Here is a 19,211-nt window from a genome sequence, read left to right on the forward strand (position 1 = left end):
CACACAGATACACACAGACACAGCTTTGCTGACTAGGTAGATATGGACACTTTGGGCAGTGGGTATATAAGGCAAGACCAGGCACCCTTCGGCAAACCACAGGTGCAGTCAATGTTTTTTGGGGACAATGTGTTGCATTCTATGATCGTCGTTCAAATGGAGTGAACTTGGAGTGCACTCGTATGGACCTTGTCACTGCACTAAGGCAGGAGTCTCTAACTCCGCTCCTGTAGCTACAAGTTGCGCAAGGTTTTGTTCCAGTCCAGTAGGTCTGTCTAATGTGCACTGTATCTGTGTCTGTATATTAAAGGTTTACAGTATTATTTGCCTGACCTGTTGATTGGCAAAGGCATTTTATTTGATATATTCAACGCAACACTTCATTCGATACTTGATTTATTATGTATTGGCATTTAGAAGAAAAAACCTTTCTAGACTGTTAGCTTTACGGGCCACACACAGTCAGTCAGTCAGTCAGACAGTCAGTCAGTCAGTCAGTCAGTCAGAAGTACAGTAGCTAAGTGAATAAAGTGTGTTGTGGCTGGAAGAGAGGAAGAGAGAGAGGGAGAGAGAGAGTGTGGTAGAGAGAGAGGGGGATAGCGAGATAGAGCGAAAGAGAGAGAAAGTTTGTATGCGAGAGAGAGAGCGAGAGAGATAAAGAATTCTTCCAGAAACCATATGCCACCCAGCAACTCCCTTTCTTCTAACCGCCCCCCTCCCCCTACCCACTCCGTGTCACAGATGTTGGGATAAAAGCCCATCTCTTCACAGAGCCAGATCAATTATGCATATTCCTTAATCTCGTTGCCATCATATGCCAGGACTTCTGATGCGGGGGCCGCGCTGTGCCTGCGCTAATCGGACTAATATCACAAGCTAGTGATACACATACCCCCTCACACACACACAAACACACGTCCCAATAGAACACAACCTATTGTACACTCAGAATCAGGCGATCATGAGATCATTTTGGTTTAGTCCCAAACAAACACACACACCGCCCCAATAAACTACTGTCTGATTGCTTGCCTGACACGTCACACATACAATTGCACACACACACACACACACACACACACACACACACTACTTTCACTCTGTCTAGTGCCCTGCCCTGTCCTCTGCCAACACAATGGAGGCATCTGGAGAGGGCCAAGACCTGGGTGCCAGCTCTGTGAGACTGAGAAGAGGGAGTAGGGGGTTGTGTGTGTGTGTGCTTGTGTGTGCCTATGTGTGTGTGTGCCTGTGTGTGTGTGTGTGCCTACGTGTGTGTGTAGGTTAAAGTCCTAGTGGAGGGGGGGATCCACACAGTGGGCCGGCTGCCCAGGTCCGCCCTGTCTGGGTCCCCTTGGCGCCCCTGTCTCCCCTCCAACTCCCCCGTCTCACCTCTCCCTGCCTCCCCCTCTATCTCCCTAACCATCCCCACTATGGCTGGTCCTGGGTGTGGTGCGGCCCAGCCCAGTATTGGGTCACGACAGCGTGTGTGTCTGTGTGTGTGATGGTGGTGGGGGGTGATCAATGCACCTTTGATCAAAAGGGGCTCCAGTCGGAGTGCTGACAGGCACTTTCAATGGGCTATTGTTAGCGGGGGCTATCGACAGGGCCGTATGGATTGTTCTGCGCTCTGTCACTCTCCCCCTCCATCCATCCCTCCCTCGCTCTCTATCCCCCGTGTTGCGCGTAGACTGCACTTTTTAAAGGTCACGTTTACCCCTCCCCTCCCCTCCCTCTCTCGCTCTGCCTCTCCTCCCATCTCTTTCCTTTGTCTTTCCGTCTCCTCCTCCTTATCCGACGACAAAGATGGCTTTCTTTCGCTCAGAACTCTGGCTCGCCACGTCCCTCACCCCTTCACTTTCTCGTGCCCCATTCTTCTTCTCCTAGAGGGCTTTTACATACATGTCCTACAGAGTCACCCACTCATCCTCCAACACTACCCTCCAATCAATCATTATTTAGGGCTTCTTATGTCTTGGGGACCAGCTATGACGCTACATTCAGCAGACAGGTGGCATGTCTTGTTTTAGTTTACTTCCAGTCTTACCTGAAATAAAGGGACTTCAGGGCGCGTATTAATGTGTCTTAGAGTAGGAGTGCTGATCTAGGATCAGGTACCCCATGTCTTATTCCTTATGATCTAAAAAGGCAACTGGTCCTATCAGCACTTTGTGAATAAGCGCCCAGATCTTAGTTGACTTTGGGTCTTTGCTTTTAGCTGACTGTCTGATTTGGGAGAGATTTGGGATTTGCTCTTAGTTCATTAAGAGAGTGGGGGTGGTGGGGGACTCTCCGTATTGGTCCTGATAAATTGCATTAGTGGGCCGGACCATATCGATGGCTGATCTGCAATCAAATCACAGCCTGCAGGGCTCTCTTTGTGGAGGGGAGAGAGAGAGAGGGAGAAAGGAAGAACGAGAGAGAGGGAGGGAGAGAGAGAGGGAGGGAGAGGGGGGAGAGAGAGAGGAAGTAGATAGAGGGAAAGAGAGATTAAAATAAGAAGTAGGAGAAACTTACTCTGTGAGACTCGCACGAGTTCGGCAACACTGAAGACCCCCGATGTGACGAAGCTGTCCTGGAAGCCAAGATGCCCTAAAAGAGAGAGAAAGAGAGATAGAAAAGCAAGAGGTGATGTTATTGCCAACAGAGGGATCAGAACATGAAAGAAGAGGCATGGTACAAGGGAAGACGTACAGGATTCCGCATGTTTCTTTTCAAACACACACCATGACGTTCCCTCCTGTTACGCACACACATGCACAAACACACCCACCCTTCCATTTCCCGGTGGAAAGAGAGACAGTGTGGGGGAGGAGGGTGTGTTTAGCGTAACCCAGAGGGCAGGGCACATCTGGGGCCTCTGTCCCCATCGGTGTGTTTGCCCCTCCCAGAACTACAGCAGGGGACTCCAGGAGAGCCCCTAATGAAACTACTGAAACATATCTTGAGTTTATACTAAACAAATTTGAGTGTCAAACTAAATCCTATTTCCTCCCATCTTTCCAAGACGTCTTCCAAAACTTTGGACATGCTTTGCTACACTTTCCCCCTCACAACTACTATATTTTCATTATTAATCTTCATTGCCCAGGAACTCTAAGACTGCGTCCCAAATGGCACCCAATACCTTTATAGCGCACTACGTTTGACCAGGGCCTATAGTGCTCTGCTCAAAAGTAGTACACTATTAAGGGAATAGGGTGCTATTTGGGACGCATCCTCAAATGTAGGCCTCTATTTTGGGTGGTGGTGGTAGGGGGTTGAGCCCCCCAAAACAGGGCAGAGTGTTGGTGGGGAAACTGCAGCATGTGGACCACTAGATTCATACATACAGTGGGGGAAAAAAGTATTTAGTCAGCCACCAATTGTGCAAGTTCTCCCACTTAAAAAGATGAGAGAGGCCTGTAATTTTCATCATAGGTACACATCAACTATGACAGACAAAATGCGAAATTATTTTCCAGAAAATCACATTGTAGGATTTTTAATGAATTTATTTGCAAATTATGGTGGAAAATAAGTATTTGGTCACCTACAAACAAGCAAGATTTCTGGCTCTCACAGACCTGTAACTTCTTCTTTAAGAGGCTCCTCTGTCCTCCACTCGTTACCTGTATTAATGGCACCTGTTTGAACTTGTTATCAGTATAAAAGACACCTGTCCACAACCTCAAACAGTCACACTCCAAACCCCACTATGGCCAAGACCAAAGAGCTGTCAAAGGACACCAGAAACAAAATTGTAGACCTGCACCAGGCTGGGAAGACTGAATCTGCAATAGGTAAGCAGCTTGGTTTGAAGAAATCAACTGTGGGAGCAATTATTAGGAAATGGAAGACATACAAGACTACTGATAATCTCCCTCGATCTGGGGCTCCACGCAAGATCTCACCCCGTGGGGTCAAAATGATCACAAAAATCCCAGAACCACACGGGGGGACCTAGTGAATGACCTGCAGAGAGCTGGGACCAAAGTAACAAAGCCTACCATCAGTAACACACTACGCCGCCAGGGACTCAAATCCTGCAGTGCCAGACGTGTCCCCCTGCTTAAGCCAGTACATGTCCAGGCCCGTCTGAAGTTTGCTAGAGTGCATTTGGATGATCCAGAAGAGGATTGGGAGAATGTCATATGGTCAGATGAAACTTTTTGGTAAAAACTCATCTCGTCGTGTTTGGAGGACAAAGAATGCTGAGTTGCATCCAAAGAACACCATACCTACTGTGAAGCATGGGGGTGGAAACATCATGCTTTGGGGCTGTTTTTCTGCAAAGGGACCAGGACGACTGATCCGTGTAAAGGAAATAATGAATGGGGCCATGTATCGTGAGATTTTGAGTGAAAACCTCCTTCCATCAGCAAGGGCATTGAAGATGAAACGTGGCTGGGTCTTTCAGCATGACAATGATCCCAAACACACTGCCCGGGCAACGAAGGAGTGGCTTCGTAAGAAGCATTTCAAGGTCCTGGAGTGGCATAGCCAGTCTCCAGATCTCAACCCCATAGAAAATCTTTGGAGGGAGTTGAAAGTCCGTGTTGCCCAGCGACAGCCCCAAAACATCACTGCTCTAGAGGAGATCTGCATGGAGGAATGGGCCAAAATACCAGCAACAGTGTGTGAAAACCTTGTGAAGACTTACAGAAAACATTTGACCTGTGTCATTGCCAACAAAGGGTATATAACAAAGTATTGAGAAACTTTTGTTATTGACCAAATACTTATTTTCCACCATAATTTGCAAATAAATTCATTACAAATCCTACAATGTGATTTTCTGGAGAAAAAAAAATCTCATTTTGTCTGTCATAGTTGACGTGTACCTATGATGAAAATTACAGGCCTCTCTCATCTTTTTAAGTGGGGGAACTTGCACAATTGGTGGCTGACTAAATACTTTTTTTCCCCACTGTAAAGAAGGCAGCCGACAGAGAGGGGGGAGGGGAGGGGAGGGGGGGGGGGGTAGAGGCAGAGAGAGATAGATATTAAGAGGTAGGGAGAGAGGCAGAGAGAGAGAGGCAGACAGAAAGAGAGCCTCTTGCGTGAGCGAGCGATAATATATACGGCTCATTGCGAGCCAAACTGCTGACATTAGCTAAAAGTCTGTGGACCCACAGAGCACTCCTGCACAGATGCCCCTGAGATTGAACGGGGGAAAGAGAAAGCGAGAGGGAGAGAGAAGGAGTGTTTGATAAAGAGATAGAGGAATAAACGGGATAAGAGAAAAGAAGAGCGAGGGGAGAAATAATGTGATATGTTGTGATTGAGAAGCAGAGCGAATGTGAAAGAGTGAGAAAGAGAGAGAACGTGAAAATTCAGAGAGAGAGTGTGAGAGTATGAAAGTTTGAAAAAGAGTGTGTGTGTGTGTGTGTGTGTGTGTGTGTGTCGCATGCTAGTGAGTGAGTGGCAAGTTAAATAGTATGTGTACAGTATATACGCGTGTGCACACGTGTGTGTCTATAGGCAAGTTAAATAGTGTGTGTCCAGCACATTAGTGTGTGTCGTAGAGAAGTCAAAGTTTCCATGCAGCTTTATATATTGTGAAACAACAATAACACAAAGCGTGTGTGTGTGTTTGAGCATGCATATGTGTCTGTCTGCCTGCCCGTCTGTCTGCCTGTGCGTGTATGTGCAGAGAGCATAACACATCCCCATTGCCCCAGCACACTGTGGGACTGTAGGACCCAGTGGCATAGCATAGCATTGCATAGCATAGCATTGCATAGCATAGCATAGCATTGCATAGCATAGCATTGCATAGCATAGACGCGGTGCACTAGCTTGAGCTGCCGGTACAGGGAGCGGGAAGGCATATATGCACTCGGCAGCCCGGGTTCAACAAGGGCATTTCCATGAGTGAGCGCCTCGTATAGGGAGACTGGGGGGCAGGGCTTCTATATCTCAACAAGGATAATCACTCCCAGCTGTGTCCACTGAGAGAGAGAGAGAGAGAGAGAGGGGGAGGAGGGGGGTCTGAGAAAGAGAGAGAGTTAGAGAGAGCGCAGAAGAGGGGATGGGGGGGAAAGACAGAGAGAGAGAGAAATAAGAGAAAGAGAGAAAGAGAGGAGGGTAGGAGGGTAGGAGGAGCCAGAGGTAAGAGGTTAGGCTTTCATAAGAGCTGGGAGACCTAACCTCCCCTCCGACAGGCGAGAGAGAGTCCAAAAAAACTCAGCTCAACAGCTTGGGAGGGGGAGAGAGAGAGAGAGAGAGAGAGAGAGAGGGAGGGAGGAAGGGAGTAAAAAAGGTTGAGGCCCATGTTCAACTCTGAGTTAGGGGAGAGAAAACTTGTCCCTACCAAACAACAAGTCGGACAAAACTCTTGACATATCAACAAGTGCTTTTCTGTTGCTAAAACGTGTGTTGTTGCTAAAACGTGTGTGTGTGTATTGTTGCTAAAACGTGTGTGTGTGTTGTTGCTAAAACGTGTGTGTCAGTGTATTGTTGCTAAAACACGTGTGGCTGTGTATTGTTGCTAAAACACGTGTGTCTGTGTATTGTTGCTAAAACACGTGTGTGTGTATTGTTGCTAAAACACATGTGTGTATTCTTGCTAAAAAGTGTGTGTGTGTTGTTGCTAAAATGTGTGTGTGTGTATTGTTGCTAAAACGTGTGTGTGCTGCAGTAGAGGGTGTAAAGGAGAGGATATCCTCTGGTCTTATCTCATGGCCTGTGGATTGTACAACAAGCCTCTTGTCCCCGAAAGACACCAGTCAAGCTTTGTCAAACAGCACGTAGCGCCCAGACCCACGGGTCAAGGTTTACCAGGAAACACAACACACACACACACACAACACACTTTCTCTCACAGTCACACACTCGCGCAGACACACACATTTGCAAACACATTTTTGCACACACATACACTTTCCCCTCACAGTCACAAAGCGTGTTTTCCTGTGCTGACGACAGAGGCGGGGGGAAGGCGAGACGAGGTGACGCTGTGTCAGAGGTGGGTGAGGAGGGGAAGAGGGGAGAGGTAAAGCGTGTGTGGAGTCAGCGTTGTTGAAACTACAGCCTCTCTATTCTAACCGCCAGGGTAAAGTGCAGGATATGTCTAAGTTAGTGGGCCGAAGGTGGCAGCATAGCTACTTGCAGGGCTTAGTACACAGACAGAAGAGAGAGTGAGAGAGAGCAGATGAGGGGATGAGATCAGCTACATATGGGCCAGGGGGTGAGAGAAGGAGGAAAGGCGAGAGGGAGGGGGGGAGAGGAGGAGGAGGGGGGAGAGGAGGAGGGGGGGAATAAACAAGCTCCTCATCTGTCTGTCTGTGTTAATTGCTATAAAAAGGCCCAAACCCAAACACAGGGCAGGGCGGGGGCTGTGTGGTGTCACGCGCAAATAGGTCCCTCTCACTATACTAAGTACTACTCCCAGCTATCTGGGAAGTGGGAAAGACATTTGTTATAAGGCAACGTCTGTTACAAGGAAATTAAAAAGCAAACCCTATCCATCTCAGATCCTATAGACAGGAGTCCGGACAGGAAGGGGTGTTGGCAGGGACAGTCTTTAGATATGGTCATGTTATAAAAGCAACACTGGACACTTATGAGAGAGATGGTCAGCCCTCCCGTAGGTCCGAAACACACACATGCACCCCCCCCAACACTCTCCTCTTGGGTACGTAATGGTCTCTCGTCTCCACCTGGCTTTAAGGTGCTAGATGTTCACACAGGGTGTGAGTGTGTAGTAAATCGCCAGCTCAGAGCAGAGCAGCCCCGGAGAACAGGGCTGCCTGGGTCACAACCACACTGCTTAGCAAAGGCAAAACATATGTCTGTGTGGTTGCGGCGGGGTCGAAAAAATGAATCAACGCTTTCTCCCCACCAGCATCCAGACAGTTTTTGTCACGGATAAAAAATTAAGTACTGTAGTTTAAAATCGTACAGGAAGGTTAAGTGAGTGTGAATAGAAGTGTACTTCTTTGGAGTGGACCTGTGCAGGCACTTTCAAAAAGGCATCCTTCCCATTTGAGACCTAAAATAAAAAAATTTACCATTACCTGTTTGCACATTTCAGTCATTGTTTTGTCAATAAAAAATATTAAGACCAAAAGTTTGACTTCCTTCCTCCCTTCCTTGAAGTGAACACTGCTCTGACATGATTGGATAGGTCAAAGCAAGGTCTCTACACACCACACCAATTTTAAGCAATCCAGACGTGTTAAAATCAGTGATCACTTCAAGGAAGGGAGGAAGGAAGTATTGGCTCGGTGGGCACTATGTTGGTGGTGTCATTTTGCAGAAGGGCAGGAGTGAAGAGAGGTGAACTTATACATACACACCTGTGTTTTAGTTATTTTAGTAGCACATGATTGCAGAAAAAGCACTTAATAAATCAAATGTACTATGATAGTAATACAGTAGTTCTATATTGTCATTAGACTCTTACCGTTCTCAGGCTGGTCCTTGATATCAGACTCACTCTGCTGGTTGGGACTGTCTGACTGGCCATCTACACAGAGAGACAGAGAGACAGAGAGACAGAGAGACAGAGAGACAGAGAGAGAGAGAGAGAGAGAGAGAGAGAGAGAGAGAGAGAGAGAGAGAGAGAGAGAGAGAGAGAGAGAGAGAGAGAGAGAGAGAGAGAGAGAGAGAGAGAGAGAGAGAGAGAGAGAGAGAGAGACTGTAAGGAACTGGAGCAAGGGTCTCACTACTTCACTTTCATAAAAGCCAAAATGGTAAATTTTTATTCAACAAGGAGATGTCATGGATATATAAAAGGTAAGACAAGATTGTGAAACACGCAGAATCCATAAAAACACGTGGATGGGGTAAGTTTCTTTAGTCACAATACTCAATGAAATTGAATTTGTAAAGCAACATTCCAAAAAACACACAGGTCTCCATGCATTTGTCACCATAGTACTGTAACTGTGCATGTGTGTGCATGTGTGTGCGGTCGGGGTTGCGTACTGTCAGAGGGTTAACCCAACCCGCGGACTGTGCTCTGTGTGTGTGAGTGAATGAGTGTGCTCAGGTGAAACCCTAGCCCCCGTGTCTCAAGCTCTGCGATCGATGCGGGCGTCTGTCTTCCCCCCTGGCCTACGCATCGACTACACACTGGCACAGCCTGAGCCACACTGTAGGAGACTGCAACCGTAGCTATAGACAGACAGACTGACTGACTGACAGACACAGGCCATGGGGTAAAGCTACTGTAGACTACTGGCTAGTCTGGTCTAGTGTGGTGGGTCGATGCCCCTCCTCCGCGGTGACATTGACTCTGCCTTCCTCTCATAGTACTCTACTGTACTATCCAGTGTGTCAGCGTCTTTCCTGTACTGACAGTGCACTATGCTGTCTGTGGGTGTTGTGTGGAAAGGTGTGGTGGTGTGGGGTGTCGGAATGTTTTTCTGGGGCTAAGACTGACATTTTTTCAGATGTGGTGTCGGTCAGTGGTGGAGGTGGGGAAGGAGTTGGGGAATTTGTGGTTGGGAAAGGAAAGGGGGAATAAGGCTTTTGGAGAGAAAGCTGGGTGTGAGGATGTCACACACAGATACACAGTGAATACTTGTTGGAAAACACTCACTTATGGAAATCAGTCTGGCTGGAGAAACACTGAGAAGCCGGTGCCCGCCGCAACAACAGAGCGCCACAACAACTGCATGAATCGCTCATAAAACAGGGCAAACCCATAGATTTTAAGGGCAATTTTTCTGCCCAGCGCAAGAACGTCTAACAGTGTCATTAGCGGTGACAGCGATGATGAGGGAAGTGACGTCTAAAAAGCGCAGTTCTTGGGGCGAAGAAGTTCGCTCCTCATGTTTCTCCTCTCCTTTTAATGTTTTTTACTGCTGCCAAAATGGCAGAGGAACATACCATCTGGATGATTTAGCTGCTGCTGGGTTGTATCGATCCGACGGGCTGCAGATAAAATTGTTGGGAGTGGGAGAAATATTACCCATCTCCACTCTGGGAGTCGGGACTGAAGAGAGCCAGCAGATAGACAGAGAGCTATGACTCAAGGCCTGCTAGGCTGATGGGACGACGTGCCTGGTATTGCTGCTACTCACAGGCTGAAAGCTGATTCACTGAAACTGGTTTGCTTGTGTTCTACTGAAATAGGTGCAAGAGGTTGTGTTCTACTGAAATAGGTGCAAGAGGTTGTGTTCTACTGAAATAGGTGCAAGAGGTTGTGTTCTACTGAAATAGGTGCAAGAGGTTGTGTTCTACTGAAATAGGTACAAGAGGTTGTGTTCTACTGAAATAGGTACAAGAGGTTGTGTTCTACTGAAATAGGTGCAAGAGGTTGTGTTCTACTGAAATAGGTGCAAGAGGTTGTGTTCTACTGAAATAGGTGCAAGAGGTTGTGTTCTACTGAAATAGGTGCAAGAGGTTGTGTTCTACTGAAATAGGTGCAAGAGGTTTGCCAGAGCAGTGAAATAGTTGCAAGGAGGTACTTGTCTTAACAAGGCTGAGAAAGTCTAACCAGTACCATGCTTTTTTTGGCAAAGTGTTTTCTTTTCTCTCTCCCCCTGCACGTTTTTTCTGCTCTATTGCTGGAGAGAGAAATCAGGCTGAGTGCATCCAGTGCGTTTTACACCAAACGTTTATCTCTAAAAACAAAGATTTTTCAGAGGCAAGTGTTACCAGACTAGCCGATTGACCCCTTTGATCTGTCGGAGAGACTGCAAAGGTCAATTTCCGAAGCAACCAACGACGCGGGGAAACCAAAAAAACTTTCCAAACATACGAGACTGGAACGTCAAGAGGGGAAACGGGCGAAGAAAGGCGGCAAAAACGGCAAAGGGAGGAAAGAAAGTCAAAAGTGTTGCTTGAAATACTAAAACAAAAAAGGAGAAAGGTTTTTGGCTGGCGGTTTCCCTCCACTCGCAAGACAAAGTAAACAATTTAGAGGGAACTTGTTTGCATTCTGCTCAGCGTTTGTGGTCTGCATCAACAGCTTAAAACAAAGGCAATCTGGAGGCCCGCGGAACAAAACGTCCCCCCAGCAACCGAACAGAGGCGGCTGAAAGCGGGGTGGGGTGGGGGGGTGGGGTCATGGGGCTAGGGGCTGGGTGCTGCTGGGTGTGGGTGGGGGGGTACTTTCACACAGTCCACAGCCCCCCCACCCTAGTCTACCCCGGCGCTCTCACACGCCTTTCCCCCCTCGCTAATTAAATATGCAAATGAGGCGTGAGACCCAGACTGCGTGTCACATCTGCATTTACCCCCTGTTGAGGGCCCTCAGAGCTGGGAGAGCGGGGGGACTAAAAACCTGGCCGATTAAAACAAAAAAATACAAAAAAAACCAGCACTAAACAACAAACAACGAAATGCCCCCCCCATCACAAACAAGACCTATTCACGCTGCCTTCAGCCTCTATACAAGTCTCTCTTTCTCTTTCTCTCCCTCCGTCTGAAGGGGATGAGGAGAGGACTAGTGCCAGGGGGCCGTGTCTGGTATAGGGCTCTAACCAACTCCCACCCTTCACTACTACAGCTAAGGGCCCTGAAGGGGTGGGAACTCGATGGGGGGGGGGGGGGTACAGAAAATAAAGAAAGCCAAAAGAACCCCCCCACCTCATTCCAGTCCAGACAGAGGATGCACTACAGCCACCATAGATCAACGGTTGGATAAGTGACCATTCATTATCGTTACACCGTTATGAATATGCACTGTCATGGAATTTATCACCCCTCACTGGAGGCATTAATACATTACGGAATTAGTGTCACAGCTCCTTCTACAGCGGCCAATAACTTCATATGACTAATTAACGGTCCGAGCTGCGTGAGGCTGTATTTTCACCGTAGCAACTGACGGGTTTTACAACTGAGTCATGAGAGAGAAAAGCCTGGGTCGTATTCATAAGTGCACACCGTAGCAAAATATTTTGTCACAGAAAACAAGGATTTCTTATTGGACACTTTCAGGTAGTCCATCCATGTTTCAGTCCGTTTGGTACCGAATGAATATGACCCAGGGTCTAACTGTGGGTGCATACCGTTGGTTCTCTATACGGTCTTTAATATGACCCGGCTAGACCAGTAACACTCTTAACCACCGGGCTGGTAAACTTTATGAGCAGGACCTCGTCTCTTAAACGGACCAATGGGAGAGATTACAGTGGAGTACAGTATAGCACTACTAGAGTAGAGTACATAATGGTGTCTCGGGCCAGAAAGAGAGATGAGGAGAGTTGTGGGAATGTGTGTGTATGGAATGTCTTGGTGGCTGGTAGTTGAATTAGTCAGCGAGTTGATACACTAATTAGATCGTTAGGGGACGGCCTCGCGGTTGCATGTGTGCTGACTGCTCTACGGGTGCCACTCTTCGCTTCAGACACACACACCCAGGTCATCCCTCGGTCTCATCCCTTGCCTCCCTCTCCTTTCTCCACTCAAGTCTCTTTCTGTCTGTGCTTTCCCTGTCTTTTTCTAGATTTGTCTCTTTCCCTCTCTCCTTCGGTCTCTGTGTACCCTCTCCTTTTCTCCCCCCATCCCCCCATCCCATAGTTCTCTCTTTCTCTTCAGTCTCCCCCTATTTCACTCTGTCTCCCTTTCTTTCTTTCCTTCTCCCCCTCTCCCACTCCGAGCCCTGGCTGAGAGGGGAACACCGCCCGGCCCGCTCCGCCCAGCGGCCGCTTCATTATGCATGCGCCAAACCCTCTGTACCTCTCCCGGGTCCCTCTCCCTCCCGCCGGCCCGCTTTCCCACCAAGTGCTCGTGCTGTAATCCAATTGTGTGTTAAAACCCTGCTTTCTAAAGGCCCCTTTACACACTGAACCCAGGAACACGCAGGCCAATAAAAGAGGAGGCAGAAACTTAATTTAGAAATACAAACGGCCCTTTCTGTCCGCCATCAATGGAAGGTGAAGCCACAGGGATTGGCTTATTGTTTTCACAAGTATCGTCTCCTCTCGTCTCCCTCCCGAGCTTTTCGCTTTTTTTCTCTCTCCCTCTCGCCGAGTTGAGTGTCAAGCCCGGGCTTTGTTGAACGATTGTGGCGGATTCGCCAAACCTTCGGATTTAATTTGGCATTCCTGTAAACCTCTCCCCCCCCTCCATCCCTCCTATTGCCCCCCATCCCTCCCTCCTCTCTCCATCTCCCTGACACCCTCCCTTCCTCTGAATGAAATGGTACATGACCGGAGAGCCATTCAAGAACAATCCACCACCGGGACACTTGGTGTGGATTTTGTTATATCAACTGTAACACTGGTTCCAATCAACATGGAGATTAGTAGTGGAAGTTTCAAGTAGCTACAGTACGTAAAAAACGTAAGCGGCCATTTTCAATTGTTTCTCTGAATTGTTCACTATAAGGTTAAAACTGAAGGCACGCTGAGGTCCTTTCAGTGCACGGTGTAAGTACACACATGCTACTCATATCTAGCCTGCGCCGGGGCAAAGTAGGATTAGGAGAGAGCATATAGGGAGAGCCTGCCCGGGTGAGTTTGTTTCTGTCTACGTTCTCTGTGTCCAGTGTTTGGCGAACCTTAACCTTCCTCCAGGCTCCCTACGTCACTCCATATTTAATAAGCCCAGTGTTTACATAGAACCCTTCTGCTTCTCATCTATAGCACAGCCTCAATCACACTCCTGTGTGTGTGTGTGTGTGTGTGTGTGTGTGTGTGTGTGTGATTGCTAGTGTGTGTTTGATTGTACTGTATGTATATGTGTGTAAATGTCTGTAAATGTGTGCGCTCTCCTGGTGGGTGTGTGTGTTATTTTTTGGGCTCAGGAAGAGGGACAAAGAGTATAAAGTTACGGTGGCTGTGTTTACAGATCCTGTCTGTCCTTTCAATCTAAACAGCCGGGCGTTTGAGCGTGAGTGTGTGTGTGTGTGGAAATAAAAACACTGACCTCCTTGGAGGAGGAGACGGAGTGCGGAAGAGGAACGAGGGCATACAGGGTTCTGCTTTCCTGTCGGCCTGAAAACCGTCCCTGAAACCGTAGGGGGTTGTTCAGTAGCGCAAAACTTTGTAAAAAAAAAAGGAGCGAGAAGGAGCTTTCTAATTGGACAGGTTCCAGGAGAACCTTTCCATTTCTAAAGGTTTCAAAACGTCTCTTTCCCATTGAACACAGTCCAGGCGTCAAGAGCCAATATTTGATCTGTCAATATTGTACAAGACATAATAATAATAATAATAATAATAATGTCTTTACTTATTTAACTAGGCAAGTCAGTTAAGAACAAATTCTTATTTACAATGACGGCCTACCCCTGTCAAACCCGGGCCAATTGTGCGCCGCTCTATGGGACTCCCAATCACGGCCGGATTGTGATACAGCCTGGAATCAAACCAGGGTCTGTAGTGACGCCTCTAGCGCCGAGATGCAGCGCCTTAGACCGCTGCGCCACTCGGGAGCCCAATATCTTATCCAATATCCTGAACGTCAATAAGTTATGATTGTGCTTCACTGTGTGTTATTGAGTGTGTGAAGGGCTGGTGAATGACCTTCTTGCTGTGTGGTTGTGTGTGTGTGTGTGTTCAACCTCATACACCAGCCGTGCCTAGCTATGCCTAGCCATTAAGGAGAGACAAAGACAGGCATTCCTCGCTGCCTTGAACACAGCCGCCTCATCCTCAGATCTTGTTCTCCCGGAAACCCAGGTAATTGAGTGGCACTCAGACAATTTTTTAAAAACATTTATGCTGGCAAAAGACACACAGCTGGGCGAGGGTGCACACACGTGTACGAGCGCATACAAACTCCACACACACTCCACATTGCATGCAACACTAACGTGGGGCGGAGGAGGGGGGTGGCTGGTGTGTACAGTAAGGTTTGGACATAGGGACTGTCCATAGGCATTAGGGAATGTCTCCAGTTGTCATCTGTTTATTCTATTTGTTGACGTTTCCAAAGGGGAAGGAAGGTGTATGTAGGTTCAGGTCGTTCCCTGTATGGTCCCGGTTGCTGCTGCAACCCTGGTAAGCCGTAAGCACTCTGCTGCCTCTTCTCCAGTCTGCCTCTCTAGCTCTCCTTTCCAGCCCGTCTTCACCTCTAGAGCTCTCCATCGTCATAACCTATCATCTCTACCTCTCTCTTCACCCATCTCTACCTCTCTACATTCATCTATACTTCCATCTACCAATCCATCTCTACCTCTCCTCCTCATAGATGCTTCAGTGTTCTGGGTCTGCCCTCCTGGACACTGGCTTACAAAGGCCCCTGTACAGGGGCTCATTGGGGGAAGAATGGAACAATGCAACGAGGGAGGGAGGTAGAGAGAAGGGGAGTGAGGGAAGCCTGGAGGAGGGCAGAGAGAGAGAGAGAGAGCGCGCCCTCCTAGCTGACTCACTCGACCTCCCTGCTGCTCCAGAGGCAAACTGTGGGAAAAGTCAAACTCTGTGGCCCCGTAGGCTGGGCTATGTGGAATGAAGAAGGGGAGAGAGGGAAGATAGAGAGAGGGAGAAAGAGAGAGAGGACCACTTGCTCACTCACTCCCGCCTTCCTCCTCTCCTCTGCTGTTATTCTGCCGTCGTTTCTAGGAAGAGGGTGGAAAAAGAAGGGAAGGGGGAAGGCCGAGGAGGAGAAACAAGTTCTTGGCCTTTTCCCAGCAAGGCAAAAAAAAACAGCAGTCCAATCCCAGCATTCTCTAGGGGTCTGGTGAAACATACAGCCCTGGGGCCGCTTTCAATTTACTCTCTCTCTCTGTCTAATCTTCTCTCTCCTTGTGTCTCTTGCTCTCTCTCTCTCTCTCGCTCTGTCTCTGTCTCTCTCTCTCTCTCGCTCTGTCTCTGTCTCTCTCTCTCTCTCTCTCTCTAAATAGCAGGACTGTGAGAGAAAAGTCGAAGCTGTCAGGGATCTGATGTGCTCCGCGACCTCCCTTAGCCCTGATGGGGATAAATAGAAAGATCGAGGAAGGGTCAACTGTGCATGTGAGCCAAGTGTGTGTGTGAGAGAGAGTGTGTTTGTGCGTTTTACATGCTAGGAGGACTGGTGGGTGAGGGGCAAAGAACATAGGATTGCAAGAAGAAGAATGAATCAGACAAACAAAACATACTTCAAAAAGGTAGAGATATCGTTCGCTTTGAACAAACAAGTTAATGGCATGTACTGTGTGTACTGCTCTTTGCTTTAATCGTACCCCCCTCCACAAGTTGTCCAGTGATCATAGTGATGGAAAAAGCATTCAGTAACCCCCCCCCCGGCTCAAAAACACTTCCTGTCTTTGTCTGACTCTATACACTCTTGCTATGGTAACAACTAACAATGTGGAGAAAGCTCAGGATAGGTACAGTAGAAGCGGCCACAGCCCTACTTCTCTATTGACAAATTGGCTCGAGGCCCTCATCAAAAGTAGTGCACTACATAGGGAATAGGGTGCCATTTGGGACGCAGCCATACTGTAAACATTCTTCCTGAGAGGCTGTTACCGCCCAACTACCATGAGCAGAGGAAAGTCTAAAAGACTCGAGGATTCAGTGGCTCCTCTAGCTTGTCTGTGTCCTAAATAGCACACTTGTGTTCTGGGGAAGAGGAGAGGAGGAGAATGCGGACATCTTCAACTTCTCGTCATGTCATCTTTTCTACCCGGCAGCAGCCTGGGACAGCAGGAGTTGTTGTCGGTCAGAGGGTATACAGTATTGAATAAAAAAAAGTGTTGTCAGTTTGATTGTCATTTGCCAGAGATCTAATCTTGGTGAGTACTGGGGAGGGCTGCCCCTCGGTGACACAGGGGAAGAACGCCGGGAGAGAATGTGTGTGTGTGTGTCTGTGAGCTGTAATTCACTGTTGTCCCAGGGCCCAGCTGATAGGCTCCAGCTGCAGTGCCGAGGTACTGTGTGTGTGTGTGTGTGTGTGTGTGTGTGTGTGTGTGTGTGTGTGGCTGTGTGTGTGTGTGTGGCTGTGTGTGGCTGTGTGTGTGTGTGGGTGCTCTGAGCCTGTCAAAGGTGTCGTCACACCAGTCTCCTAAACAGCAGCGAGCCCGTAGTTCCAAGTTAGAGCCCCCATTCCACCTCCGCCATTTTACAACTGCAGGGAACGACGGGCTGTCTGAGACCAGGAAGTGTCAGTCACCGCCTCTCTGCTCTCCTACCGAGAAGGTCATAGAAAACATGGGGAGAGGGAGCAGTGGATCTCTCTCTCGCTCCGACTTTCTCCCCCAAAAATGTCCATTCTCCACACTGAGAAAAGGAGAGAAATTGAGGAGGGGTGTTGGGGTCTGAGGTGGGTACAAGACGGGAAATGATTACGCCACCTCAGGCCCTGTCCTCCCCCGCGGTGATCTAATCGAATTTACTCCTTTAAACAAACGGGTGACTTTGCACATAAACAAGTCACTCTGGGCCAGATGAGTCAATAAATGGGACCTAGGAAAATAAACAGGAACAGGGGGCCCGGTGGTCGCACCTTTTCTCTCTTGCACGGGGTGTCCGGGAGGGGAATGGGGAGCGACTGTACTGCCACCCTGGTTGGAACCACTGACACCAAACCAGAGCTCGCTCTGTGGGAAGAAGGGAAGCCTTGGCTTGGCTTCTCTCCTCCCCTCCTCTCCTCTTTCTTGCTCTCTGAAACAGTGAAAATAGAAAAGTCTCCATGCTCGTGCGACACCAGCGAAAAAAGAAAAAAAAGACAGGGTGAATCGCTTTGGCAGCCAACTTTCGCTTTGCCTCCTCCTCCACCTCCCCCTCCATCTTCTCTCTCTCTGTTACGCTAGAGTCCCTGGCTAGAGACCCTGTCTGGAGCAGACTAGGGGAGGGAGGTTGGTGCCAGGGCTGAGGAACCGGGTGAGTGGCGCTCTGCACTGCTCCACGGTGAACCCAGCCCAGCCGCTATCCTCTCCTCAGCCCGCTAGGCTTCCTTCCCAGCATACAGTGGGGCTTTCACACACGGCCCGCAGCGAGGAGGGAAGGGAAACCCCCAGTCGCTGCACACCACATGCCCAGCCTGGCCACTCCTGCCGGGTCTTCCCCCTGCCTACACACTGCCCCACTACCGTCACTAGAGCCAGGGTTACCCACCCAAAATGACTGGGCCCTGCCTGACACACACAGAGAGAGACACACACACCTCATTAAACACAGCTCTATGCAACAAATACTAACTGAAAATGGCAATAAATATTATCAGAGGGGGGATATGTTTTGTGATATTATTGTTGAAAAATAAAACAATATCAGTTAGACTGCCTCTTCCCTGAGAATAATTTGTAATAAAACCTTTTTTATATCCTATTTGAAATTTAAATAGCCTCCCATGCCACATATAAATTACTTAACTTTAATATGAAATGTGTATTGTAAAACAATATATTCCTTATTGATTTTGCAGACACTTTATTTTCCTTTTAATGAAATGATATGATATATGGTTTTGATTTCAAAAGGCTGTCAGTCAGTCAATATCGAGCAACAAATCATTTTCTTCTGCAGTTAATTTCAGAGAAATCATAAATTACCAATATTTACATATGGTACCTCGACTCTCCAACTCTATGCATTTCAATACACATTTATACACCCTTCTTAGAAAATATGTATATATATATAATGTAAATATTGCAATACCAATAAACCTACAATACACTATACTGCATTTTACACGGCCAGGTACAAAATATTACTTTTGTTGACTATTGACGATAATGCACTATTTAGCATGATAATCGGAACGTAATTAACGCTCGCTAATGGACTCGCTACGATGGAGGAATTCGAGAGAAAACTTGAGGGTGTCAGATAAAGAAAACAGCCCTTAGAAAAAGGCTCAATGGTGGAGAGCATGCCAGTCCAATTGTCTGTCTGGCGTATACCCGCCAGTGCGTAAGGATCAGGGCTTATGCCAGCCAAGGCGCTGGGTTGGCATTTCAACCCTGGCAGCCCCCTGTACTCGCCAAATCAACAGCGAAAGAGAGAGGGGGAAAAAGAGATACATGCTTTTGTTCGGTTCTGAATGCTACGTCTGTACAACCAAAAGCGAAACTGCCAGTCTAATGCTTGGATCATTGTTTTTTTTTTTACAAAAAAGACAAACAATTCGACGACTGGTGGCAATAATGCATTTTTTTGTGCCAGGTAGACAAAACGTGGGGATTTCTTTTTCAGCGGTTTTTAATGTGTGACCCCCCTTAAACGTCATAGCAGAGTAGCCCGTTACTGGCGCACCCAAAGCTCTCCTCATCACCCCTCCCAACCACCTCCATTTTGTGAACATCTGACTGCCTCCATTTTAGGGCAGCCCTTTCCTCTAAGAACGGCGCAAATACAGTGCTATCATCGATTCTCCAATATACAAAAACTGTCGCCCAGACGCTACAC

At 48.0% G+C, this 19,211-nt stretch overlaps 1 protein-coding gene across 7 annotated transcripts in view; it reads right to left on the reverse strand.

Annotated features, from left to right (window-relative positions):
* Positions 1 to 19,211, reverse strand: part of LOC121533720 (nuclear factor 1 A-type-like) — a 179,025-nt gene that overhangs the window by 46,447 nt on the left and 113,367 nt on the right. For all 7 annotated transcript variants that reach the window (XM_045205332.1, XM_045205331.1, XM_045205333.1 and 4 more), the window contains exons 3-4: positions 8,387 to 8,449; positions 2,515 to 2,589 (exon numbers count right to left, since the gene is read on the reverse strand). In XM_045205332.1, coding sequence (XP_045061267.1) covers positions 2,515 to 2,589; positions 8,387 to 8,449 — 138 coding nt within the window. The remainder of the gene's footprint in view (positions 1 to 2,514; positions 2,590 to 8,386; positions 8,450 to 19,211) is intronic.

Source organism: Coregonus clupeaformis, chromosome 20, assembly GCF_020615455.1.
Source record: "Coregonus clupeaformis isolate EN_2021a chromosome 20, ASM2061545v1, whole genome shotgun sequence".
Lineage (NCBI taxonomy): Eukaryota > Metazoa > Chordata > Actinopteri > Salmoniformes > Salmonidae > Coregonus > Coregonus clupeaformis.